The sequence below is a fragment of the Cavia porcellus genome, unplaced genomic scaffold (assembly GCF_034190915.1).
Source record: "Cavia porcellus strain 051 isolate PalLab524CR breed Dunkin Hartley unplaced genomic scaffold, mCavPor4.1 scaffold_33, whole genome shotgun sequence".
Lineage (NCBI taxonomy): Eukaryota > Metazoa > Chordata > Mammalia > Rodentia > Caviidae > Cavia > Cavia porcellus.
In genome coordinates this window covers 26,253,170-26,280,604 of record NW_026947516.1, presented here as the reverse complement: position 1 = coordinate 26,280,604, position 27,435 = coordinate 26,253,170, and the positions used below count along the sequence as shown (strand labels likewise).

Below are 27,435 nucleotides of genomic sequence, written 5' to 3'. Positions count from 1 at the left end.
AAAAGTAATAAAAACTGTGGGAGTAATAAAACCCCAAATGTGTAACTGTCATTGTAAAAAAGAGATGAAAAGAAAGTGCTCTAAAGGACATAACTGCATGTATATTTAAGTGTATAAGATAGATAACCATATTACTGAGTTTTGTTGGATCATTGAACAGAACTGTTTGCAGTCTCACTGTTGGAATGTCCACTTTATATGCTTTAATTTTGTAACTTGAACAACTATTTCTAAGATGACAATATGTAATCTATTAACTAGCAATTTCCTACTGTTTAGCTTTTTCTGAAATTCTGTATAACTTGTACCCTTTTTCTGTTTTTTTTCTTTTTCTCCTTAAAATTAAAAAAAAATCTTGTATAGTACTATATGTGAATTTTTAGAATTTAAATCACTTTTGTTATTGCTATAAATTGTATCTTTTGCTTTTGCAACTAGTTCTGCATTAAGTATATTTATACGTAATTATTTATGGGCTTCTCTTATTATTTCCTTTAAACAATTCTCAATTGTAATCCCTGGAACAAAGAGTAGAGACATTCTAAGAGTTGTCAGTATATGCTGACAACTGTCATCCACGGAGTTTATTTCTGTTTTTTTGTACTGAGGGTTGAATCCAAGGCTTTTGTAGTGAGCTACATCCCTACTCCCATTTACTTATGTTACTAGAAATTTAATTCAGGGCCTTTTTACTAAGCTACATCTCCAGTCCTTTACATTTTTAAAAAATGATTTGAGCATTCTTGCTAAGTCTCTCAATTGCCAGCTGTGCTTGAATTTGTGATCCTCCTACTTCAGCCTCCCAGAGTGCAGGAGTTACAGGTGTGCATCACCATGCCTGGCTAATGCAGCTTTTAGTGATGTTAATACATGCATAGATTTTGTAAAACCATTGCCATAATCAGGACAGAATAATGCTATATCACCCCCAACGAACTCCTTTCTACTACTCTTTAACTTTCACCCCCTCGTAGCTCCTAGAGGATTATGGAATATTTCATTCTATAGTATGAAATTAACTGGTAACTATCAGCTAATCATCCAAATTAAAATAACTCATTCAAGTATTTTTAAGATGTTGTAGTAGCAGCCAAGACTGGACTCCAAGGCAGGTGGATCTAGGTAGGGTTCCTCTTAGAGTGGTACTTGAGTCTACTCCCATGGGGGCTACAAGACATGCTGGGATTCAACCACTGGGATGCAAGGAACCAAAGACTAGGCTGAATAGCATTAGTGAACATGAAATTATTTTATAGAGCTGATCCTCAGACAGAAGTCTAAATTGCAAGGCTCAAGGACTTGGGATGGATAAGGGTATAACATGGGTGAGATAATTAAGATACACATCCCTGGCAGAGGTGGCCTCTTGATTTGATGGGACAGATGAGGAGAGGAGGAAGTGGGCATCTTCCCATTTTGAGCCAGAAAAGGCCAGGGGTATAAGCAGGTATTCCAGGCTCTGGGACAGGAGGGCTTCACAAGGACCCAGCTAGACATTGAACTCTGCTAAGTAAGCAGGTGACCAAGCAAATCTTCTAGTCTAATTTAAAGGACTGATTAGAAACCAAGCTGGCTGCCCAGTGACCTAGAATACATTTGAAAGTTAGGTGCTTTCCCATGTGACTCTAAGACAGTGGTTCTCAAACTGTAGCAAATGGCAGAGTGCTTCCAAAACCAGGAGTTTTTATTTTTTATCATTTTTTTTATTGGTATCGGGGATCGAATTCACGACTGCCTGCTTGCAAGGCAGGTGCTTATGCCGCTGAGCTAAATCCCTAGCCCCAGGAGTTTTTATTAAAACCCAGATGGCTGGGCTCTACCACCTCAGTTCTGATTCAGAATGTTCAAGTTGAGGAGAGTGAGAATTTTCAACAAATTGCCAAGGCTTCCGCAGCTCTTTGAGGGGCCACACTTTGGGAACCACAGTTCTAAGGCAAAGAAAATACTGATATTAAAATAAAAATCACACTCATATCATTCAGCATGGGTGGAAAGGGGGCTTTTAAATGTAAGGCAGGGCTTTGCTCTTCCATGTGGATTGGCTTCAAAGAGCTAACCCTGCAGTTTGAGATGTTTTGTGCTTCCAGGAAAGCACATAAGCTAGGAGGGAGAGGGTCTCTCTTTAGAAGACCAAAGCATCAATAAATTCTTGTCTCAGTAGAATTTTCTTGAGCATAGGTAATACTTGTCAATGTTTTAGGATGTATAGGTGTCAAACTATGCAATTCTCTGCTGTAGTTTTTTTTTTTTTTTCTTTTTATTTTAGGGCCAACCCTCTCTGCTTATTTGAGGAAGGACTTTTTTTCCCTAGTAGTGGGGAGTGAACCTAGAGCCTTTGCACTGCGCTATATTACCAGGTATAGATAGATAGCGAGAGAGTAACTAAATTGCCCAAATCGGGCTGGAATTTGTGATCCTTCTGCCTCAACGTCTCAGATTGCTGGAGATTACAGGCCTGCATCACTATGTAGATCAGTGCTGAGGTTTTTGCGGGGGAGGAGAATGGGGGTGCAGATTAGAGAGGGTTGGCTTTTTTGGTTTTGTTTTATCTCATTGTTCCGACTATAGTTCTAAAATGTGATTGCCAGACCTGCAACATTAGCTTTGCCCAGGCATTCATTTTGGTTGGATCATTGAACACAACTGTTTGCAGTCTCTCTGTTTGAATGTTCACTTTGTATGCTTTGATACTGTGACTTGAGCAACTATCTCTAAGACGATAATGTGTAATCTATTAATTGGTGATTTCTTACTGTTTTTTTTTTTGTAGTTCTGTATTACTTGTACACTTGCACCGCTTTGTTTTGTTTTGTTTTTTCTCTTTTTCCTTTTAAATAAAATTTAAAAAAAATGCAAGTACCAGGCCCACCCAAAGACCTGCTGAATCTGGTCTGAGGTCTGGTATGGGGTCAATAATTTGTATTTTTACCAAGTTTCCAGGTGATGCTGATGTTGGGGCTGCTGGTCCCAGGCCACACTTCAATGAAAAACCACAGCTATAGATAAAAATGAAAGATTTAGAAGCCTAGAAATCTGTTCTAAGAGATTTCCTGTCTAGGTTGCTTTGCTACTGCATTTGCTGCATCCCCGTCCCACCTTCATCCTTCAAATGCCAGCTCCATTACTTAGGAGTTTTGAGACCCTCTGTGTAATCACTCTAAATTGCAATTTCCTCATCTGTAAAATGGGGGTAATAGTACCTACTTCTTTGTATCCTTATGAAAATTAAACAACATGTAGCTAAAAACTTAGCACTATGTCGTGCTTGATAAGTGCTAGTGGTTATAGTTTTATTACTATTAAACACCTGCCATTTCACTAGCACGAACCCCTTTTAAGTTCTCTTCTTTGTACATCTTCAGAATGCTCCTCTTCAAAAGTGGATGTTAAGAAAAAAAAGTGGATGTTTCCCGACAAGTTAAAATATCAAGGCACACCATCTTTAACCTCTAGGATGTTTCTGTGGTTGCCAGGATCACTTGGTTGAGAGCAACATGCTTATGAAATGGGACCCAGGACTGATCAAACGGGAGTAGGGAAACAGACCAGGGAAAATGGAACCATGCAGGGAGAAGCAAGGGAAAGAGTGGCTGAAGGAGGAAGCAGTTGGAGAGGGCAGTAAGAGGTGGGAGGCAGGCTGTCAAAGAAAATCTACCTCCTTTGAAAGTTCCTTCAGGGGCAGCCCCAGGGACAGACTCCAGGGCTACATTAGGCCCCAGGGGATCTGGCAGCGTTCCTGTTGCAAGTAGCGCAGTGGGTGAACATTTGGGTGAAGTGAATTTGGATTCAAAAGTGGCTTTGTCTTCAGCGCGACCCCTATTTGGCAAATATTCGGGCTACAGTCCTGCCAGGGACATGGTCCTTTTTAGTGAAAGTCTGCTATGTGCTTTCTTGAGACTTCCTGGGCTCTTTAGGAAGAGCTTTTATCTTATCTGGGTAGTGCAGCCCTGGTCCCTTGCCCAGAAGAGACTGAGATCTTTGCAACTGTATTAAATAGAAGAAACAAAAGCAGCAAGTTAAGGCCCTGTGGGTACGGCTAGCCAGCCAATGCGGTCCGGCCGCTCCCCGGCGGAGTGGTACTATGATGACAGTAGCCAACCAGAGCGCTCCATGCAAATGAGGATACTGTATCCGCACCAGCAGCTCCAGTGCCGCCTGGTTGTTATAGTGATAAACTGAGGCCTTGCCTCTTGGCTTCTCCGAGAAAGAAAGGGGCGGGGGTGCGGAGGTTAACCTCTTTGCTTCCCCAGGCAAGACAGAAAGAAGGGAAAAAGAAGGGGGATGGGTAGGAAAGAGAAAAATACGTGACAAAGAAAACATTCTCTGCCTGGGAGGAGACTCCCAGAGGGTATAGAGCTGGAGGGACAGTCACTGGCCATGCCAGTACTTACCACTGATGCTGAGTCAGAAACAGGTATCCCAAAATCCCTTTCCAATGAGCCTCCCTCAGAAACCATGGAGGAAATAGAGCACACATGCCCACAGCCTCGACTGGTAAGTAAAGACAAAGGATGCAAATGTATGCGTGGCTATGGCACAAAAGAGTTCCTTATGCGCCCGCAGCCAGGGAGGAAAGGATGCTTAGAGGATTTTCATGTAAATGAGAATGGAGCTACCGCCTAATCCTCCTCAGCTGTTTACACTTAGCTTCTATACCGGGCGCTGCTCTCAGTGTACAAAGCATTATTGTATTGGCTGGATAGGAAACGGGCTGCTTGGGATATGCTATGTGTTTGTGATTTGGGAGGATGGGATGGCCTGTTTCCTCTTAGGTGTATTCTCATCTGGAGGTAAAAATCCTACAGTGCAATTTTAAAATGGTTTTCTCTTTGCAAAGCTTGCAATGAGTTCCTCATTAAGTTCGAAATTCTAGTTCAGAAATGCTTTGGTCCTCGACTGATTTTTTTTTTGTGTGTATGTGTGCCTAATGACAATTTTGGAGGAAATGAAAACGACACAAAAGTAAAACTTCCCCATTCGGTTGACATTTTCGAAATACACAAATAAATAAGTCCTTCGAGGAGGTATTTAGAAATGCCGTGCATTTAAAATGAATTGTAAGAATGTCCGGAGTATGCCATGAAGGTTTCCATTCAGGTAGTGGAAATCCGGGGAGGCTACATTTATTTAGAATGGGGATCATACTTTTAATAATGAAAATGTGGAAACGGGGCACTCAGTGCTTCCTTCATCGCAGTAACTGATATCCCAAATCTGCTCAGTTTCTCTACCACTCCTAGTGATCCCTTAGGTAGATGTGGAAGTTTGTTCTCCAATACTTCAGCATGTGCCCCCAAGGAATCAAAAACACCAAATGGGTGATGGTTTTTTCTGTGGCTGAAAGTTCCTTAGGGCCCCGGGAGACCCAGCTTTGACCCCCAAAATTCTCAGAGACACTCTAGAGCTATCCTTTCTTAGTAATTTAAAGCTGAAAGGTGCAATATTTCGATTGGCTGTGGAGTTCTACCCTGGGAAGAGTGTTTTTGTTTTTTTTTTTTTAAGATTTTGTGATGTAACATTTTCTGTGAACTCCCAAAATGAGGGTTTACAGCTTTCAAAGCCAACCCATCATGGATGGAACTGTTATTTCTTAATAAGGTTTAAAGGCAGGCTTAGAACAATTTCCTAAAAGGCAGAAAAACAAGGGAAGTTGTATTAGAACTTTGTGGGCTTTTATTCACTGTTTCTATTTTTTGCAATTTTTTTTGTCTTTTTCCTTTTTTATCGGTACCCAGGAATTGAACTCACGACTGCCTGCTTGCAAGGCAGGCGCTTATGCCGCTGTGCTAAATCCCCAGCCCCCGCAATGTGTTTTTAAAGGGTAGTTTAATATTAATTGCTTCACAGCCCTTTAGCCAGTGACTGAATGAAATATGCAATGTAACAACTATGTTTTTGTGGGATAAAGCATCCCAAAAAGTGTGTTACTAAGGGATTCCTTTGGGTCACTTAATAACTCAAGAGTTTAGCAATGGGAAAAAATTGGCTACTAGAAGTGTGTTATAAGATCAGCCAAAATTGTTTAAATTTGTATCACATATTCATGGACAAATGTAAAGGGCAGAAGCAAGGCAGCATCCAGCTCTAATTGATGTATCATTTCAGCCTCTGTGTCTTTTTGTCCTTCCCTTGTCACCTTTTAGTTATTTTGCTCCTTGTTGCTTCTCCCTGAGAGGGGTGGGCAGAGAAAGTCAAGAGAGGGAAGAAAGTCCAAGTTGCTTTCCTCTTTCACTTTGGACAGCTCAACCCAGGTGATAACTCAGAAGAATCTTGTGAAGTTGGCAGGGTTTATAGCCTCAACTCATTTCCACTTTAGAAACTAGAGAGTGAGTGACTTCCCCAAGGGTCACATTGCTTGGAAGGGGCAGAGGCAGGAATTAGAACCCAAAGCAATATACCTCAAAGAAGATTTTTCCCTTACAACACACTCTCACCATATGCTTTTTCCCTCTTTTTGGCCATTCTAGTTAAAAGTGTGTGTGTGTGGTTGTTAACACCAGCACAGGTATGATAAGGACGCACAGAAGTTGAACTATTGAAGCAATTGCTTTGATCTACTTTGATTAAAATTTTTCCATGTTGTCCTGGACTACTGAAATTGGCTCTACTTAAATAGGAGCTTGCAGCCAATTTATAAACCACTACTAATTTTCTGAAGTGCCTTTTCTCTTATTAGCAGACTTTGATCATTGTAGGATTAGTTATATTCCAAATTTAGATTTACACATCATAGATCACCTTTCCTTTGCTAATGATTTGACTTTAATAACTAAGGCACATGTTAACTGCTTCACAAAGTTTGCAGATTAAAGAGAGTGAGTGGCACTGAAAATAGCCTTTCTTTTTGTGGTTTTCAGTAGTTTCTGTTGACCTTGCAGATTTAATATCCTCGTCTTTTGAATTCTATAAATTCCGTGTGCCTCCCCCTACTAAGGCATATCACCCCTAATCACATGTTAGTCATTCACATCGCAGCCATCAACAGGGTGGGGCTACCGAGGTACTTAACTAACTTTGGAAAGTACATGAAGGATTGGAAAGGGACCTGCTTCACAACAAAACTCCATCTTTAGGTTCTCCTTCCCAGGATGTCAGATTCCTTCACTCAGGTAAAACAAAGGGGAAGGTGGCATCCCTGAAAAAACAAAACACGGTTCTAAGGCAATAAATATTTTAGAACCCTGTAAGGAGCAATTGATAATGGTATGAATATGATTAAATCATATTTCAAGGGTAAATTTTTCCGAGCTTCCCCAACTGCTCTATTCTCCATCAGAGGAGTACACAGGGCAGGAGTACATAGAATGCTACAACACTGCAGAAGAAATTAGAAAAGCAATAACAGAAAATTATTTAGGTTTTGAGGTAGAGCCTACATGGTAAGAATGTAACCTTATTGTTCTTACCACCTTAACATAGTGCTATGGTTTGAGATGTTTTTGAGAACTCTTCCTCTCATTCTTATAATGTGTATTCTTAATGCTTGGCTGGTTTTCTGTTCTTTGATATCTTCTTGCTTAAACATGATGTGAGGTGACTCAAGAGCTTGACTGTCAAGGAGAAAGGCTGAATGGCCTTGGGCGATATGATGCAACAGTTCATCTACTTCCTAAGGGATGTGGTCAAGAACTGTCCTCATATCTACCTGACCCTCAGATTATTCAGAGACAAATTCTGTGGCCCCAGAAGTGCTCCATAAGCCCTTTCTACCAAGGCTCAGCCACTGGTGAAAGCTGTGTGCTTCAGGATTTGGTTAATGACCTTGGTCAAGTTCTTCCAGGGATGCATTCTGTTGTCAGAAGGAAGTTGTAATTCTAGCCTGCAATAGTCACTTCCATGAAGATGAATGTGCCATGGATCAACTGAGAAGGCCTTGGGGAAAAAAAGGTTGGTTCAATATGCCACATTAGCAGGAGTTCATTTCGGGCTTTACTTCAAAGGGGAGCAGTGCCAGGAGACTGCTGTCTTGCCAAAGGTGCATTGTGTCAGTTGTGATGTAGGACGTTCACCCACTGGTACTCAGAAAGATGACTGGATCTCCAGACATTTCTATCCTAGTATCACCATCTATTTAACCACTTAGAGCAGCATGCATTTTGAAAATGAGACATGCTTCATGTGCTGTATTGGTGAGAATAAACAAACACAAGCTTCCTTGGGCATTTACTGTGGTGAGCTGGAATTCTGCCCAAGATTATTATTAGACTTATTCCTGCTGATCTCTCTCCAAATTCAAATCCATTTCTTGCAGATTGATAATAGTCAGGTGTACTGAGCATGGAATCAATGAATTCATTTATCCCATTCTTTTAAGTTTGGTTTCTCCAAGTCCCCAGTTGCCTAATGCTAAACTCCATATGGATGAAATAAACCTAAGTCAAATATAAGATAGTTTCTTTGCTTTATTTCTGGTACTTGAACACACAGTGTACATATATGATCATTCAGACAGTGAGAGGAGATTTAAAGTATTCAGTGATGCTTTAGAAGGAAAGTGAGAGAAAACTTAGGTGCCCGAAACCCTACCAACAGGATCTGCAGGGTCCAGGTGTTTAGCAGTGACCAAACGTAGCAATTCACCAGGTTCTGTAGAGAGAAATAAAAGAAGTGAACCCAAAGCCCCTGCCCTTAAAGATCATTTCCATTTAATAGAAGGCAGAGATTTGGTGTGTGGAAGCATGCAAGGATGCTACAATCCCTTAAGAGCCTTTTTGTAAGTTTGTCTTTAATGTGTTGGACTTTCTTAAAGCTTGTATTTTATCACCTGAGCAGCAGTACTTGCCAGCAGAAAGGACTCTGTTAACCTGATCCCCAAGTTAAGACAAGTTCCAACATTTGAAGAAAAGATTCCACTTGGTGACCCCAAAGTATATGTTGGGACACAGAAAGGATGAATGTTTTTGAGGGGCCCTCAAGCCTGGCTTGTGGGTAGCATACTCCAGCCTCTGCACCAGTGCTGTGCTATAGAAACACAATTTGAGCCACATACATAATTTTAAATTTTCTAGTAGCCAGCTTAAAAAGTTTATAAAATCCAGGCAAAACTAATTTTAATAATATATCTTATTTAATGCAATATATACCCAATATTATCATGTCAATGGGCAATTAATACAAAAATTACTGAGATACTTTACATTCTTTCCTTCATAGTGTCTGAAATCCAATGTGTAATCACACTTCTAATGTGTCTTAATTCAGACTAGCCAATATCAAGCACCAGTAGTCACATGTGGCTTTAGAAGGAGCTTAGATACCTGCCTGGCCAGCCCTATGTAGGATGAGCTCCGAGAGGCCCATAATAATAAATGTTTTTCATGTTGCATGGTACACACATACATATATGTAGTCATAATTAAAACAAAAAAACTTCATCTGTCACACCTTTATATTTTATGATATCCTCTTCTGTTTCAGTGTGGAGGCTGTTGTAAGAGTCTAGATGAGTTAAGCTTAGTTATGTCAGGAAGAGGGAAGGACATTTCTGCATGGACTTGCAGATGTTAAGGGGGAAAATGCCCCATTTTTAATCTTTGCTCCTGAGAGCCCGACAGGGTACGGGAAGGCTGTTTTCTGGCTCAGGCAGTGGGTGCCATCACTGAAATAGGAGCACTTGGAGACAAAGATTTTGGGAGAGGATATTGGTGGCACCATGGAAATTTTCATTTGGAGGTGTCTCATTGATGTTTGGTTCTGAAATTCCTGAACCAGAGAATTCTAAACTGGAGGTATAGATCTAGGAGACAGCAGGATGGAGGAAATGGATTTGACATTGATAAGAGGGAAACTGAGTCACTTTCTGGACTGAGAAGGAAGTGGATTGAAATGATTAGCAGAAAGGCTGCCTCAGGATAATCTCACCACAGGGCTAATTCTAGAAAGTAACTGACCCCAAGCTTTCCTGTCAGACTCCTGGCGGAGACAGAAGAAAAGTGTAATTAAAGCTATTAGAACCTTCCTTACAGCTGCCTATCTCTACATGAAATATGGTTCGCTTAATCTACTATATTTCAGAATCTTTCCAGGATGGAATCCTGAGGAAGATCATTTAAAGAGTCAGTAGAGGAGGGATCATGAAAAGAAGAAAGAGGTTATTTTTCAAATGGCTAGGAGGTCAGTGAACTAAAAGCAGGGTAAGTTTCATGGAGAGAATGTTCAATAAAAACAAATGCAGCAGAAGGATCAACTGAGATCTAAAGAAAGAAGGACCCTGCATGGTGGTGCTATGCTGGGTAATTCCAGCACCTGGGAGGCTGAGGCAAGAGGACTGCCATGAGTTCGAGGGCATCTTGGGGTATGAGTTCAAGAACAGCCTGAAATACATAGCAAGACCTTGTCTCAAAAAAAATAGGAAAAACTTTGGACTGGATTTAGGATTCTTCCTAAATCAGTGGTGATATTCCCATGAAATAGTGGGAGTACAGACTAGACAACAGTAGGGTAAGAAGGTGTTTAAGTGGAAGCTGAAATGAGAGGGTAAGCAAAAGGAATGGATAGGGCCAGGCACTTAGCTCAGTGGCATAAGCGCCTGCCTTGCAAGCGCATGGTCATGAGTTTGATCCCTGGTGCAAAAAAAAAAAAAAAAAAAATCTTGGAGACATAGGAGTAGGCAGAGAACTCATGAACAAAATACAAGCCACACGGGAAAATACTTCAAATATTTCAAAGAATCAACAAAAAGAATGGATAGTATCCAGTGACAGATAAAACAGAGTTCAGGGTCAAAAGACTAGCTTTTCTCCTTTCTTTCCTTCCATCCAAGATGCCAGCGCTTTTTGTTGGCTCATTCTTTTAAGATGATAGCAACTTACATTTAAACATAAATGAAAAAAGCCAATGAGAGTAGGAGGAGGTGAAAGAGATGAGGAAAACGGATGAGGGGCTGAGCTCTAGGGCACGTGTGGAAGGACCACTTTGGCTTCAGGCAGGAAAAGAGGCACCTCTCCCACCGGGGTGGTGAGAATGCTGGCATAGATGGTTTGAGTAAGAATAAATTGTAAGGAGAAAATTACTAAAAGTCAAAGACCTCTCTTACCTAGTAGTTTGTGTTTTATCTATAATGTTAGCAAAGTCAAGATGGCTTAGTTTTGGCAGTTACAGAAGTGTACTTGTTTGTGTGAGAGCCTGGGAAGCTGAGTTCAACCCCCGGATATTTTGTTTCACGAGGCTGCCAGCCCAAGAAGAAATGGAAAGGCTGGGATGGTTCCTGGTGAGATGGAGTTGAGTGCAAGTGGATCTGCTTTCTTGTGATCTCCTGGACTCCCATCAAGGCAAATCCAGAATTGCCCAGGGGAACTGGACTGGCCTACAGTAAAAGGATTGGGGGCCAGTGAGATAAATAGGCTGATGCTTGGTCTTTGTTCTCTGAGCCTGCAGTCTCATTCCAGACTGTTTTGTCATTGAATTGTCATGTGTGTGGACTTAGGAAAATCATTTCTTTCCTGTGGACCGTAATTGCATCACTCACAATGAGTGATGTCTAGTTTTAGACTGTGATCCTCGCTTCCACCACCATGGAATATGGTGTAGCATAGAATTCTTTGTTTGACCTGATGCTCCCAGCAAGAGTCAGGGCTACCCTGCTCACTGTCTTCATTTGATTTTTATCCATTTGGTGTAATAATAGGTTGAATGATCTTATAGTAAGACAGGTTGGCTAAATATGAATAGCAAATGTTCATAAAGCACATTGGAATTTCACATTAATGCTGTACAAACCTCTTTTGCTGTCTTCCACTTTATTCTTTAGATGCTTTTTCAAAAATATTGACAGTATTCTGAATTATATTTGGAATTTCCTATTCATGGTTTAAAGAAACCTATGTTGAATCTTTTCTTCGTGTGAACAATAGTCTCCTAATTTATCTGTTTTACAATACTGAAGTCTGAAACATGGGGCTTTCTTTGAGGCATGGTAGGATGATGTTGAACTAGCGGGAGCTGTCCTGACAGATGCTGTCCATCTAAGCTCTAGGCTTGGGGTTAAAGCCCAGCGGTGGGGCAGGCCATGCCGTAGAAACTCTCGTGTCTTCAATTAGTGCTCACATAAAGCTTCTCCATGACCCACAGGGAAAGAAAGGTAAAAAAAAGAGCTTTTCCGTCTGATTACCAAGGGAAGGATGAAAAGGACAAAGCAAGAAAGGTAGGGACAAACCAAGCCATTGCATAGGCCTATTTTCTGCCAATAATCTCCCAGGTAACAGCCTCTACCTTGCGAGGGTCTGATTACCCGTTGCTGGCCTCAGACCATAGTATTATTGTTTTAACATTCCTACTTTCCTCTTTATCCCAGCATGAACCGGGTTGTATGGGAGGCTGGGGAAGCTGACCTTGCTTGGGGATAAAAAGATAGTTTAGCACTCAATGATCTTGAAGGCAGACTTGAAAACACAGTGATTAGAAAATAAAGCAGTGAGCCCTGGTAGTGTGTGCCTGTGTAATAATGTGCAGGGCTGCACGGGGTTAGCCTATTGAGTGGGATTCATTTTCATATAACCTCCTCCCTCCCACCAAAGTCTTTGACTTAGTGTTTTTGTTTTCCACTCAGTAATTCATGCACGCTGAACCTGAATCAGTGTAAAAGGACGCTGAGGGTTATTTGAACTGGCATTAAAGAAAAATAACAACAGCAATAATAGGTTAATGGAAACATCATAAATGTTGTGTACAGCTTATTGCTAACCAAATAATGTTGAAAGCCCATTCCTGATACACACAGGCTTCTGTGCTTCATTTCTAAGTGTGCTTAATATTGACTATAGGCACAGCCATATAATAATAAATTATATTGTACCTTCAAATTGTTTAGTTATAAGGTAATTGTTCTATACTCAGTTCAGGGCTAGAGGTCTCACTCACTTTTCTCTGTGGGCAAGTTGGGGGAATGGAATAACCATGCATAGTACAAACTGCGTTGGGCAATGTGTTGGGTTTTCTCTATGTGCTATCACATTTCAACTGCAGGCTGCAGACCCATGAAATAAGAATTACCATGTTCCACGTTTAAAGTAAGAAAGTCAAGAATAATTTCCCAAAGATAAGACACTAGCCAGTTAAGCTGAGAGCTCAGACTTCTAAACTCTCCAGTTTCTACTACACATAGTTTTGCAATGTTGAGTACAGAGTTACCTGCTCAAGCCTCCAGGGATTCAGAAGCAAGATGTGAGCTCTGCCTTATTTACCCTTCCTGTCTCACATTTTCTGCCTCCAGGTTCAGAGTAGAAGTAGATCAGATGTCTAGGCTCTTTGCAATAAAATTAGAAATTTAAAGTAAATTTTTTGGGGCCCAGCAGTTCCCAGGAAATGCATACATATGGTCACAAAAAAACAATAAAAGGATGCTTATAGCAGCCTTAGTCATAATTACTCCAAAATGGAAACTCCCTGAATGCCCAGCAAAAGAGGAATGGATAAATTATGCTCTGTAGTGATAAGAATGAAGGATGTATAAGCGCCTGAACGAATGCTGACATGTTAATACTGGACGAAAGAAGGCAGACATAACATAGTAATTAACTACATGGCTCTATGTCTATAAAATAGAGTAGGCAGATCTCTCTGATACCGTTACGAGTTAGCATAGTGGAAATAGCATAGGATAGATTTTGGAAGTGGTAGGTTTACTTGATCTGGGTGTTGCATGTACTACTGGTTGTGAAAGTTCATTAAGCCACACACTTAGGATATGTTTACTTTTCTATATTATTCTTTAATACAAAGTTTGAAGATTTTCTCATCATCCTAATAGAGCAACAATATGTTCTACTACATAGTTCCCGTATTCAGGTAATTCTGCTGATCTAGTAGATCACACTAAGGGACAGTGTATGAACAGACTTAAAACTGTGTTAGCAGACTGGCTACTAACAGAACTTCAATGTGCTTAATCCCACGAGGAGCCAGTATATCCAGCTCCAAAAGAGCCTAGTTGAGCCCTTGAACTGAATTTCCCTTATTTTGGACCAGTCCAGCTCTACTCAGATAACCTGTGAATTAAAATCCATGGTTCTCAATTTATATTCTTTAGTTTCCGTGCTCAGATGGAAATGGGTATGGATAGAGACAATCAGCTAGCAAGAGCATCTCAGGATAACCTTACTGCAGGACTAATTCTAAAAAGCAACTAACCCTGAGCCATCCTATTAGCTTCTTAGAGTGGGGGGAAACAGAAGAGCTATAATTAATTCTATCAGAATCTTCCCTACATCTGCCCATCTCTACATGAAATCCGGTTAAATTAATTGACTTTACCTCACAATCTTCCAGGATGGAACCATGAGGAACACCATTTAGAGAGCCAGTAGAGGAAGGATCATGGAAAGAAGACAGAAAGGTACTTCTCAAATAGGTGGGAGTTCAGAGGTCCAAGGGCAAATCAGTCACCTTACTGGTAATTATATAGTTTAACACATAAGATATTGTTTTTGTTAAAGCAGTCAGCTACTTTGCAGAGTGTATCTTTTTTGCAACATTTTTGCTTTAGTGGCTCAGAATAAAGGACTTTTATTATTGAAATAGAATCTAACAAATACTTCAACTTGAGACATGTTAGAAATATCTGTACTTCCATCCAACTGTATAGCAAACCTCCTACACTGCATAATTTGTTCTAACGCTTGTTTCTTCCAGTCTTCAGCAATGTTTTCTATATGTCTTCTAAATGTATTTGTTGACAAAGGTATGCACTTTAGTTTGACATCAATTTTTTTTCCTACACATTAGAGCAGCTAGTTTTATTGTGGCATGAACAACGGTTATTTTTGCAATGGCATGGGACTTCAGTTCCTCTGCTGAATTATGGGAAACTAAAAAAAGCCCTTTCTAAACATCATTACCTTTAACAATATTTTGTGAAGTACTACTACATTGAATATCGCCTGACTTGAAACATCAAAACATTGAAATAAAACAATCATAGAGGTTTGTCTTCATGTTCTGTGTGCCTCATTTTTAGAGTATCATGATAATTATAATTGCTTCATACCATCATTAGCTAACATCTCAGGGTACAATGGATGTTCAAGGTGAGATTTAATGCTAATAGTAGCTGATATTTCTAATAGTCTTTTGCATGATAAGTTTCGATTCGACTGTCTTGTCAGAGGAGCTTAGCTCGTCACTGCTCATACCAGGTAGTAAAAGAGCCAACTCATCTATTTTCTTACCACTCACAGTCCTTGTGTTTGTGTTATCTTTGCTTCCTTATTTCATTGCAGGAAATGTTTTAAGCTACCTACTGATCTTGTGAGCACTGGTTTAGTTAAAATTAAATTTAATCTACGTTTGTTAAGATTCAGGTGAACTACATTATATTGCAATAAGCTGAAAGCAATGAAAATGTCAAGCCCTCCAGCCTACCCAATTTGTAGCACCTCATGTGCTTTGTGGTGACACAAATGGGTATAAGTGTAAATCTATATATTAGAATTTGATGATAGGCTGGGGGTTCAGCTCAGTAGTGTAAGTGCCGGCCTGGCAAGTGCAAGGTCATCTTTTGATCCCCGGTACAAAAAAAAAAAAGGTAAAAAAAGTGATTTATCTTCTAGAATTCGATATTAGTAATGCTTTCTTTCTTGGTTTTTGACATGAAAATAAATATAAACGTAAGTGTTTCTCTCCAATGGATTGTCTTGCCCATGCCACATAAGAAATTGCTCACCTAAGCCAGGCAAAGTGGTGCACACCTGTAGTCTCAGCATTTGGAAAACTGAGGCAGGTAGATCACAAATTTGAATGTAGCCTGGAATAAATAATGAGTTCAAGGCCAGCCTGAACTATACAGTGAGACAGTCTCAAAAACCTAAAATCAATGAATGGAGGAAACCATGGGTCTTAATCTTGCCCTTGGATTTGACTATCAGGGAGAAAGAATTACAGTTTTGGACTGCAATGTTGGCCCACGTAGAAATGATTTTCTAAACTTCTTTTTTTGGCTTTGGGCTCTGCTTTGCATAGAGGGCACTATAAAAACAAACATGAAAAACAAGACTGTCTTTATCAGGGGGTTAATGTTGAGCTTGTATATTGCTACAGTGTAACCTAGCATGCCCTTTCCACAAAGGACATCAGGAAGACCGTGTTTTTCCTCAACAGTTATTTTGTTTCTTGCTTAAGGAGAATGTTAACTTTATTCTTTTTTGTTGTTGTTGGTTTTGCTATAACCAGGAATTAAAGCACCTTCTGTGATCTACGTCTCCCAAATGTTGAGGACCATGATACGCACTACTCTATACTCGGTTCAAGCCTGATTTTTAAAAACCCACATTTCCTCCTATACCCCAGATCTCACAGTTATTATTTTAAACTTTAAAATTTTATTCTTTTTAAGTGATCTCAAGTTTTTTTTTGGGAGGGGGGGAAGAAGGTAGTATATAAATATGATACATGATTGTTGATGTTTGTTATAAACTCATTAAGCTCAATTGCCTAAGAAAAATGGTTTAGGGTATGGAACTTCTTATCTGAAAGACTGTTTTTGCTTAGTAACAGCATCTCTGCATTTCATGAATCTAAGAATCTATTAATTGTACATTGCACTTACATTTCAGAGGTGAAAAAATGGCTACCACAGATCATAAGACAGTATTTATTGTACAGCTTACTTCTCTTAATTTCAGAGCTGTTAAAACATGAGAGAGAAAATAAACTAGAATTTATGAAATATCTTATTTATAGTAGTAGGCATCTCCTAGCTATTTGAAATTTGCTGTTGTGTGGTTTCAGCAGTAGCCATGTGGGAGGGCGTTATAGTTCATGAGTGATCAGTATTTGAAGGAACACTGCATCCCAGGACATAGTAAAAATTCAGATCCCTGGTGTCCAGAAGATCAGTTAATCACTGGCCTGACCTAGATGCAGGTGTTTATACACTGGGTTAAAAAATGTAGCCTGATAGTCTGAATAAAGTTGGCAAACATATTTTTCAAAAGATAGTTCAGATAACCTTTTAACTGTGCTATTTATTGTTTTGCTTCGAACTAACTTCAAAACACTCACTCTCAACAATGGGAAAATGGAGAAAGGACAGACTATTCTCAGAAGAAACTACAAATGACTAATAAACATTTGAAAAATGTTCCATCTTTCTTGTAATCAAAATAATGCAAATTGAAACAGCGTGATGCCATTTTTTAGTCTATAAAATTGACAAAGATAATACACATTGCTAGTGAGATGGCAGCAAGATAGGTGCTTTCATACATTGTAATGTGAGCATAAATGATACAGCTTTTGTAGAAGGTAATTTACCAATACATGTTAAAATGTTCTTCAAATGTTTATCTTTAAAATGTTCATAACCCTGATCTAAGTAATTTAGCTCCTAGGCATCTACCCTAGGAAATAATCAGAGGTTCAGAATTATATTTAAAATGTTATTTACCTTAGTGAAATAGAAATAAATTTAATATTCAACAATAGAGAAGTATTCATATTATGAGTTTTCTATTCAATGTTTTATAGTTCTCAAAATTAGTGAGGCTGAAAATTATTTAAATGATGTAATCAAATCATCATGATATATTGAGTAAAAAAAGTCTATGCAGTAAGATTTCAAAGTTGCTGATATAACTGTATGACATACCAGATTGAAATCAAATATAGAAAGCATTCACAAAACTTGCCTCTGAAAGTATAATTATTGATGACTTCTGTTTTCCCCTCTCAATTTTCCTGTTTTCCATAACATGTATTGTGATGATAAGAAAATCTTTTTTTTTTTTTTTTGTCTTTTTCCTTTTTATCGGTACCGGGGATCAAACTCACGACTGCCTGCTTGCAAGGCAGGCGCTTATGCCGCTGAGCTAAATCCCCGATGACGAGAAAATCTAAGACACTGATAAATGTATTTTCTTATTGTGTGTAAAGGCTGCTTTATCAATCATCTTTATATTGATCTTAATCAATAATCATTCTTTCTCTAGCCCCATTCAACAAATACTTTTTGAGGGCCTTCTATATGGCAGGCACTGCTCCTGGGAGTAGAGATACAGCCATGAGTATGGTAGATCAAGTCCTGGCTTTCCTGGAGAAGCTGTGATAGAAGGGAGAGAATGAGCATAAATCACAAATTCTTTTCTGAGCCTCTCCTCATTCTGCCCTCACACCCTTAGCTGAATGAGTGAATTTAGTCCAGACATTTTAAGCATCGCTTATGTTTGTCAGTTTCTAAGCCCATATTATCTCTAGCTTAGTCTTTCCACCAAACTCCAAACTTGAACATCCAACCATTTACTTGACATCTTCACTTGACTATCTTATAGGGATGTTGAACTGAGTGAATGAGAACAGCTTTTTCTTTTTGGTGGTACTGGGGATTGAACCCAAGCTCGTCCCTTTTTAGTTTCTAATTTGAGGCAAAGTCTTGCCAAGTAACCCAAAATGGGATCGAACTTGTGATCTTGCTGCTTCTGCCTTGCAGAGTGCTCCGAGTAGAGGTGCGTGCCCCCATGCCTCACTAGTAGAGAATTCTTGAGCTCTCCACCCTGCATACTTTACTTAGCCAGAACTTGCATTTAAAAACAGGCAACAAATTCACATGTGATAATCATGTTCCTGAACTCCCAAATTAGGTAGAAAGAACTCTGATCATGACTCGGCTCAAGTCTGCATCTGGCACATATGAGACCTCAGGCCTCTGGGTCAGGGCTTCTTAACCCTTTAAAGTCCTCACTTTGCTGCTAAGCATACAGGTTATGTGCTTTGTCAATCTCAAGTTTGAGATATGGCTCTCCAGGGACAAATAGTCTATCCTCTGATGATCCCCACCAGCCCAGATGCTTGGTTTCTATACTTTGCATGTTAAAAAGATTAGGGTTTCATTCTTTTTTTAAAAATTTTTTTTGTCTTTTTTTCATTTTTATCGGTACCGGGGACCGAACTTATGCCACTGAGCTAAATCCCCAGCCCCCTAGGGTTTCATTCTAAACATGAAATTATTTAAAACTGAGCATACTTATTGAAACTAATACCTTCTCCCATTCCAAAAGGGCTACCTTCACTTTGGAAGATTGCTGTCCCAGAGCCAATTCTGTTTATTTCTTTATTATTTATTTCCCTCCTCTATTTATCTACCCAGACATCTAGCTTCAATTGAAATTGTAGTATGTGCTAAGAAATACTAGAAAATGTGATCTGGGTGATTGAGGGGCTGAAACTTCATCCAACCCATTTCCAAAAACATGGTAACATGCTTTCATTTCCTCAATTAATTGTTCAGGGTCCCCCTTCTCTAATTACCAGGAATTTCAGCATCTCTTCTCTGAGGTCCCTGCATCCTGACTGTCTAAGAATCCTTGAGTGTTTTCTTAGTTCAGAGGGAGCCATAAAGGCAAACAAATCTGATGACTATACCAGTGCTATTGTTTCTTGCTAGCAAGTGGTGTCACTGTTGGAGACAGGTCCTACACAGTTCAATGGAAATATCACCTACTGAGTGGAGTTGTGCAATTTAAATAAACAATTACATTTAAAGATAGATAGACAGATAGATAGATAACACAGTACTAAGTAGTGGCTTGAGATTTAGCTATTGTTTTACCAGGGCTCAGTTTTATATCTTACACAGTGTACAGAGAACAGTATCCCTGGAAAATTCTGGCTTTGGCAAATGGTGAGGAATAGTTGGTGGCCTTTGGTCCCCTGCAGGCCGCTAGACAGCGTACCCTCAGGTGGCATCAGTCCTTGTCCATCCTACTCTCAACTGATCTGAGCTTAGTCTGCCTCTTTATGTGGAAGAGGTAGAACCTGAAGAGCATAGAATTTCTTACAATGAAATGATTTGATCTGGCCTCCTAAAAGGAGGAGTTTTTAAAAATAGTAATCTAGAGCTGTTTGGACTGAAAGAAAACATTGCTTTGGGTCCCAGGGCTGCTAGCCAGGCCCTTCCTAGGTCTTGCTGAATACAGACCTTAACTCTCAACTCAAAGGTTATTCTGCCTTGCTTGGAAAACAGTGTTCTGGAAAGTAAAGCTGTGGCTTATTTCTTTTTGCATTCTCCCCTTTCTAAACATACTTGCTTGTAGATAACAGGAAATAACCCTTTTCCACATCAGCTGCTGTAAAAGATACTTCCTATGCACACACAAGCACATATATGCACTCAGGAACTCTGTGTGCCTTTCATCTCTTCCATTCTCCCCTTTTCCTGCTTTGAGGCTACAAAAATTAAGACCAAAATACACAGCACACATATACCTTTTCTTTACTTTTGAGTAACTGCTGTTGTTTTACAAATTCCTCTATTTTGCTTTAATAATCAGATTTTATACCTTCTTGAATATACCTTTCTTGGAAAATGGCAATACTTCATCTCTTCAATAAACTTTGTGACTAACACATAAAAGGTCCCCCAATAGTAATTCATTTTAGATCATATGAAAAAGATTCACTGTCTATATACAAAAAAGATAATGAATCATTCATATAAGCAAGTCTTATTTGCTAGCCAATGTACCTATTTGGGTTGTGTCCTAAAGTCCATTCCTCAGGCAGTTTGCTTGTTTCTATAGGGAACTACATTTTATTCGGTTATATCAAAATGTTCAGGAGTATATACATTATATAATAATGAGTAATGACAGCAATAATAGCTACAATATATTGAGTACCAAGTATGTTATACGTATCTGTTTTTCACAACAATTCTGCAAGATAATTGCTCATTTTACAAATGATGCTAAGGTTCATAGAAGTTAAGCAACTTGCTTTTAAGAACACACAAAATCAAATACATTTCTCATCCCATCTCTAGTTCCTGCTAAAGTGATGACAGACCAGTCATAACTTTCCTTGCCATAGCTGTTGGGCCTGGGGGTAGGGCGCTTGACCTGAGTCCAGCCAATAGTGGTTTGTGGCCTGATGTGAAAAGATAAGTCTGGCCAGTCAGATTCTGCATTAAGATGTTTTGCAGTGCTAAAGTCAAGCCCAGGGCCTCATGCGTGCTAGCCTGCCTTAGAAATGTCAATCCAGAAACATGGACAAGCAGAAAGTTGGTAGGGGCAGGAGTGTGAGAGGCTGAGAAGGCCATGATGAACCATATTCAAGCTGAAGCTGTGGGGAGTGGAAGACAGCAGAAATATTAACGTGGAAGGATGTCAGGTACATGGGAGTGGCAGAAAGAATCCTCGGGAACAGCCAGGTTGAGGCAGAATGCTTGATACTCGGGGACCACATTCTGCTTCTTTCTTCCTTTTCTTCAGTTTTATTGCCAGAGTAGCCCTAAAATAAATCCTTCATCCCTTGAACTAACTTTGTGTTGGTTCCTATGAACTGGAAGAACCAAATTAAAATACACAGCCAGGAAGTGCTGTGGAGGGGATCTGAACCCTGGTTTGAGAGCAGTTTCTACTTTTTTTTTTTTTTTTTTTTTGTCTTTTTCCTTTTTATCGGTACCGGGGATCGAACTCACGACTGCCTGCTTGCAAGGCAGGCGCTTATGCCGCTGAGCTAAATCCCTGGCCCCGAGGGCAGTTTCTACTCTTGTCACTGTATTCCTTCGCCACATTATAAATACTACCGTGGTCCCCCAGAGTTTACAAGGTCACTTTATTTTATCAGAAAAAGAAGGTTTCCAAAATCCTTGGCCCAAGACTTTGTTTGCTTCCAGAGCCCTGAAGAAGAGGGAGGTTAGGGACATCTTAGGCAACTGGCAAATCTCCAAATGACTGGGCAGGACTTGTGCTTCCAGCAGGAAGTCCTATGCTGAGGAGAGAGGACAGGTGCTGGGACACAGATGGGCAGAGAGCAAGCACTCTTCAGGGACAGGGACTGGTCTTATCTCCACTTCTAGGCTCAGCTTCTGAGGAAGTACCTGATAGGTATTCGGATGAGTGACTGAATAAATGAATGGCAGAAGTGGGTCACAGCCCCCGCTCAAATGGCTTGCTCCCTCCTTAGTCAAATCTTCCCACGTTAAAGAATACCTGTCTCCATCTCTATGAAACAATTCATGCAAGCACTCTGAGTAACATTTACAGCGACTAGTGAACTTTAGCTTTAAAAATACCAAACACTGTAATGGTGACTGTGGTGATGACAGGGCTCAAAGACTTATAAATGGACAGCTCTGGATTGCATTTGCACCCTGTTTACAAAAACACCACTAGCTTTGTCTTTCTCTGTCTGCAGAGAGTGAGGTTTTCATTTTAAGAGGCTGACTAAAAAATGCAGGGCCACTTCCTGGGCAGGCTTCCAAGTGACTATATCTTTCTCACAGCATTCCCCAGAGCCCCAGCCCAAGCTGCCTGGGGCAGGGCCTGCAGCCATTGGTGGTTGGTGAAGCTACCACAGTAACAGTTATCTGAGGCCCGCCAGAATTGCTGTGCTTTTAGGCCCTCACAGGGTCCAGATAACGGCCTTGCCCCCTGCACTGAAGAGATGTCAGAGTTTGTGATTGGCCAGGCTGGTGTGTGTGAAACGCAGGAGACGTCGGGCCACGCTTCCAAGTATGATGTTCCTTTCAGCCCAGTACCCCCGGCATGGGTGAGTCTAAATGTTTGAAGACTGCCCTTGTTGGCAGGGAAATGTTCAAAGCTGGGCATTCTGACTTTCCAAGGGCATGACTTAGCATATTTCTTAATACTACTGAGCCTCAGTTGCCTTCTCTGTGAAACAGGGATAGGATTATCTTGTACTCTAGCAAGATAGAAGCATGTACCCATCAGAGAGTGCTGCGAAACCTAAAAGCAGTAACAAACCCAGAGCACCTCTCTGGTACCTGATATATGGCAGACACTGCAAAGCCCTTATTATTTCTGGAGCACCAATAAAAATGGGGAATGTGGAGGCTCAGTGACTGCCCAGACTTGATTTCTAGCAGTATAATCTTTCTCTGAGAGACTCAGCAGACGTTTTACTTCTTAATCCTATCTGCATAGACAACAGAAATCAAAATTCAGGGGAAGACAGTGCTGGAAAATGGGCAAATGCATTAAATTATACTCCCTTTCTCTTTTTCCCTTCTAGACCCTGACTGCACCTGCCCCATTTGCAGATGAAACCAGCTGCCAGTGCCAAGCGCCCCATGAAAAACTGACCATTGCGCAAGCTCGCTTAGGAACACCAGGTGAGGCTTATTCCTGCTCAGTAAGCGGGCCTTGTCTCCCTACTCCAAGTTTCAGGAAGTTGTGTCATTATTTGAGCAGCACTTGCTTTCTTTCTTTCTTTCTTTTTTTTTTTTTTTTTTTGTCTTTTTCGCTTTTATCGCTACCAGGGATCGAACACACGACTGCCTGCTTGCAAGGCAGGTGCTTGCAAGGCCGCTGAGCTAAATCCCCAGCCCCAGCACTTGCTTTCAATCACAGTTGAATGTAGCGGCATCAAATATTAATGGTGATAAACTAGATTAATAAAAGTAGAAATAGTCAAGTAAAAGATGCAGCAGAGTACCCAAGTTTGGGCCTTACCTTGGCCATTTATTACTTCTACCGTTTTGAACAAGTCATAAAAGAGAGCTAAGTCTGTTTCCTCATGCACAAAACAGAGACAACAATATCTGCTTCACAAGCATTTTGTAGGGGGTGCGTGGGTGGGTGGGTGGATACTGGGCATTGAATCCAGAGATTTTTTAGAGACAGGGTCTCACTATATTGCCCAGGCTGGAGTGCAGTGGCTACTCACAGGCGTGATCCCACTACTGATCAGCACGGGAGTTTTGACCTGCTCCGTTTCCAACCTGGGCTGGTTCACCCCTCCTTAGGCAACGTGGTGGTCCCCCACTCCTGGGAGGTCACCATATTGATGCCGAACTTAGTGCGGACACCCAATCGGCATATTGCACTGCAGCCCAGAACTCCTGGACTCAAGCGATCCTCCCACCTCAGCCTCCCGAGTAGCTGGGACTACAGGTGCGCACCACCATGCCCGGCAAATCCAGGGATTTTCATATGCCAGGCAAGTGCTCTACCACTGAGCTAAATCCCCAGCCCCAGTCTCCTTTTATTTTTTAATTTTTTGGAGACAAGATCTTGCTAAGCCACTAAGTTGCTGAGGCTGGCCTCGAACTTGAGATCCTCTTGCCCCAGCCTTCTGAGTAGCTGGGACTACAAGTGTGCACCACTGCCCTGGCTGCAGAAGGTTTTTGCGATAGCTAAATTTATTGAAAGCACAAAAGTACTTTTCATGTGTACATAGCTTTTAGGATTTTTTTTCTTTTTTGGTTCCAGGAATTGAACTCACGATCTCATGCTTGCCAGGCAGGTACTTTTTAAATTATGAAGGCCTTTATGAACCTAAGCTACTATAATTACTAATTTTTTTTTACTGATACCAGGGATCGAACTCATGACCCCATGCTTACAAGGCAGACACTTATGCCATTGAGCTAAATCCCCAGCCCCTATAATTACTATTCTTTAAAGTCTGTCTTTTTTGAAAAGTTTCAAATATGTTTTTAAAGAAAGACCGAAAAAAAAAATAAAGACTGGACTTTCCTATAGAAGTTTGTTCATTGCATTTGTTCTTAGCATATACCAGAGAATGGATAGTGGAGATTTAAAAAGGACTATAATGTACCATTTCCATCTCCCAAGGGCTTTCGTGATAACTAGAGACAAGACAATTAGATATGAAATAAAAGTCACAAGTAGCATGTATGCATATCCTACAACACAGATGACAGCTGACAATTTCGAGAAGGGTAGATTCATTTGGCCTGAGGTGGTCAGGGAAGATTTCAGAGAGGGAACAGAACAGAACTGATACTCTGGGGAGAAGATTTAAACTGTGTAGGCAGAAAAATGGAAAAGTATTTCAGGAGGGTGCCACAGAAATAGTGAAGGCACAGAGATGAGAGAGTGGGAGTAAATGAGTGTCATTGCATTTGACTGGGAGGAAACGAAAAACAAGGCTAATTGAGCAGGTAAGCGTTGAGTCATTTTTGATGATACAGCTATGTGGTTTCCAACCCCCATTGCAAAAAACAACCCAAACTTAAAAGGATCCATGGGGGGAAAGGACAATTTGCTTAATAATAATAATGGGTAAGTATTAAGTATTTACTATGTACTAAGGTCTTTATATATATTGTGCCATTTCACTGTCACAACTCAATATGGTTTGTATTTCTAGTATTTCATAGATAAGGAAATGAAGGCTCAGAGAACTTTGAACCCCTACAAGGTCATTCAGCTAGTAAGTGGCAGTGGTTCCCATGTTTCAGCATGCACCAGAATCACCTGCAGGACTTGTTAAGGCACAGATGACTGATTTTATTCAAGTAGGTAAAGCTCAAGAAGGTGTATTGCTAACAAGTTTCCAGGCAAAAGTAGAGCATGGTGGTACATACCTCTAATCTCAGTTTCTTGGGAGGTAGGAGGATTGCAAATTCATGGCCAGCCTGAGCAATTTAGTGAGTCCCCAAAATAAAAAAATGGAAAGAGGTTGATTATGTGGTATAGCAATTACTTAACATGCACAAGCCCCTGGGCTTAATCTTCAGTACCACAACAAACACACAAACAGACAACCCACTCCCAAATTCATCAGGCGATTTGCTGTCTAAGGACCACACCTAGAGAATCACTGTTTAAAGCTGGGATTTGAACTCAAACCTGTTTGTGCAGAGTTTGACCTCTTGTCTTTGACACTCAGCTTCTTTTTAAGAAGAGATTTCAAGCTGGGCATAGCGCTGCACACCTGTAATCCCAGCACTTGGGAGGCTGAGGTAGAACAATTGCGCATTAAGTCAAGCCCAGCCAAGGCAACTTTGTGTCTCAGTGAAACCCTGTCAGGAAAGCAGAACAAAACAAAACAAGTTTTGCCATATTTGACTTTATTCTCTCCCCCCAAAAAAAGTAATAAGAACTAAGGAGTAATAAAACCCAAAATGTGTAAATTTTGTTGTAAAAAAGAGAGGGAAAAAAAGAGCTCTAAAGGATACAACAGCAAGTGTGTTTAGGGGTGTTAAATAGCTGACCATATTGTTTTTGGTTGGATCACTGAACACAACTGTTTGCAGTCTCACCGTCTGAATGTCCACTTTGTATGCTTTGATCCTGTGACTTGAGCAACTATTTCTAAGATGATAATATGTAATCTATTAACTGCTGATTTCTTACTGTCTTTTTTTTTTTTGTAGTTCTGTATTACGTGTACCCTTACATCGCTTTGTTTTGTTCTGTGTTTTTCTCTTTTTCCTTTTAAGTAAAATTTAAAAAAAAAACAAAAACAAACAAAGACCAAGGCCTGAGAACACAGCTCAGTGCAAAGTCCCAAAAATTTGGGCTTAATCCCCAAATTCTAGGGGACAGGAGAAAGACAAAAAGAAATCTTTGAGAGTGAAGTGAGAAGGGTAAGAGAATTAGTAAACTTTTTCATGCACTTCTTTTGAGAGAAGCAACAAGAAACTTGGGGAAATAGCTCAGAGCAGTTGTCTCCAGACTTTAGTGTGTAAAGAATCACCTAGTAAGTTTATTAAAGAAGCAGATTCCAGGCCGGGCATGGTGACACATACCTGTAATCCCAGCGCTTGGGAGGCGGAGGCAGGAGGATTGCTGTGTTTGAGGCCAGCCTGGGCTACAAACCCTGTCTCAAAAAGACAAAAAGAAACAAAACAAAACAAAGTAGATTTCCTGCTCTGCTCCCCATATCCTCAATTCAGTGATAGGGCCTGGGCACCTGTATTTTTAGCAAACAGGCTGGATGTTTCTGAAGTTGGTGGCCATACACTGAGAAATTCTGACCTAGCAATAAATCCAAGGGATGCCAAGTGAAAGTCCAGACATGTGTTAGCTTTCTGTCACTGTCACAAAATACAGTGGTATCTCAGTTCACAAATGTTTTTATTTGCGAATAAATGGTTAATAAACAAAAGTGTTTGGCAAAATTTTGTTTTCATTTGTGAACTCAGCACTGGGGGACAAACATGACCACAGCTCTTTCCCATACAAACACAAATATGGCCGTCTTTTCCAAAACTGTGGAACAAATAAAGTTAGTGAACTGAGGTACCACTGTACCTGAGGTGCTCGCTTCAGCAGCACATATACTAAAACTGGAACCACTGTACCCGAGATAAACAATTTTAAAGGAGGAAAAAGTTACTTTAGCTCACAGTTTCAGAGGTTTCAGTCTCTTGCCGCCCCCTTGATGTGGGCCTATGTGGATGCTGAACTTTGTGGCAGGAAGTGTGTGACGGATCCAAGCTGCATCGTGACATCAGGAAGTGAAAAAGAGCAAGAGGAAGGGGCAGGCCTCAATGATCCCTTTCAAGTGATTCCCTCCAATGACGAGGCTTTTTCCAGTTAGGCCCCACCTCCTCAAGTTTCCACTTCCTCCCAAAAGGGCCATTAGCCGGCCCTTTAAAATATGAGTTTTGGGGGGGATATTTAAGATCCAAAGCATACCAAAGTGGCTACAAAGAAAACAGATTTGACCTATAGCTTCAGATTCAGGCAGCAAAGGATTTTTTCTGGGGAAAGGGAAAGAAGTTGAACTTGA

The 27,435-nt window shown here is 40.5% G+C and overlaps 1 protein-coding gene and 1 long non-coding RNA gene across 5 annotated transcripts in view; one reads left to right on the top strand and one right to left on the bottom strand.

The window, feature by feature from the left end:
• The window catches only part of Pcyt1b (phosphate cytidylyltransferase 1B, choline), a 93,532-nt gene that overhangs the window by 23,786 nt on the left and 42,311 nt on the right, over positions 1-27,435 (top strand). The window contains exons 1-2 of one of the 3 annotated variants that reach the window (XM_003466411.5): positions 4,126-4,494; positions 22,963-23,062. In XM_003466411.5, the coding sequence (XP_003466459.1) occupies positions 4,378-4,494; positions 22,963-23,062 (217 nt within the window). In that variant the 5' untranslated portion in view covers positions 4,126-4,377. Of the gene's footprint in view, positions 1-4,125; positions 4,495-22,283; positions 22,480-22,962; positions 23,063-27,435 lie in introns of those variants that run through there. The other 2 variants (XM_023563632.2, XM_013148941.3) reach the window with 2 other exon arrangements.
• On the bottom strand, positions 8,385-27,166 carry LOC134474598 (uncharacterized). 2 transcript variants are annotated; one of them, XR_010045464.1, is made up of 5 exons: positions 27,050-27,166; positions 26,450-26,520; positions 25,548-25,720; positions 25,283-25,333; positions 8,385-8,586 (listed from the first exon to the last, which is right to left on the bottom strand). It is a non-coding gene; the product is annotated as an uncharacterized LOC134474598 (long non-coding RNA). The 2 variants fall into 2 exon arrangements; XR_010045465.1 differs by lacking the exon at positions 25,283-25,333.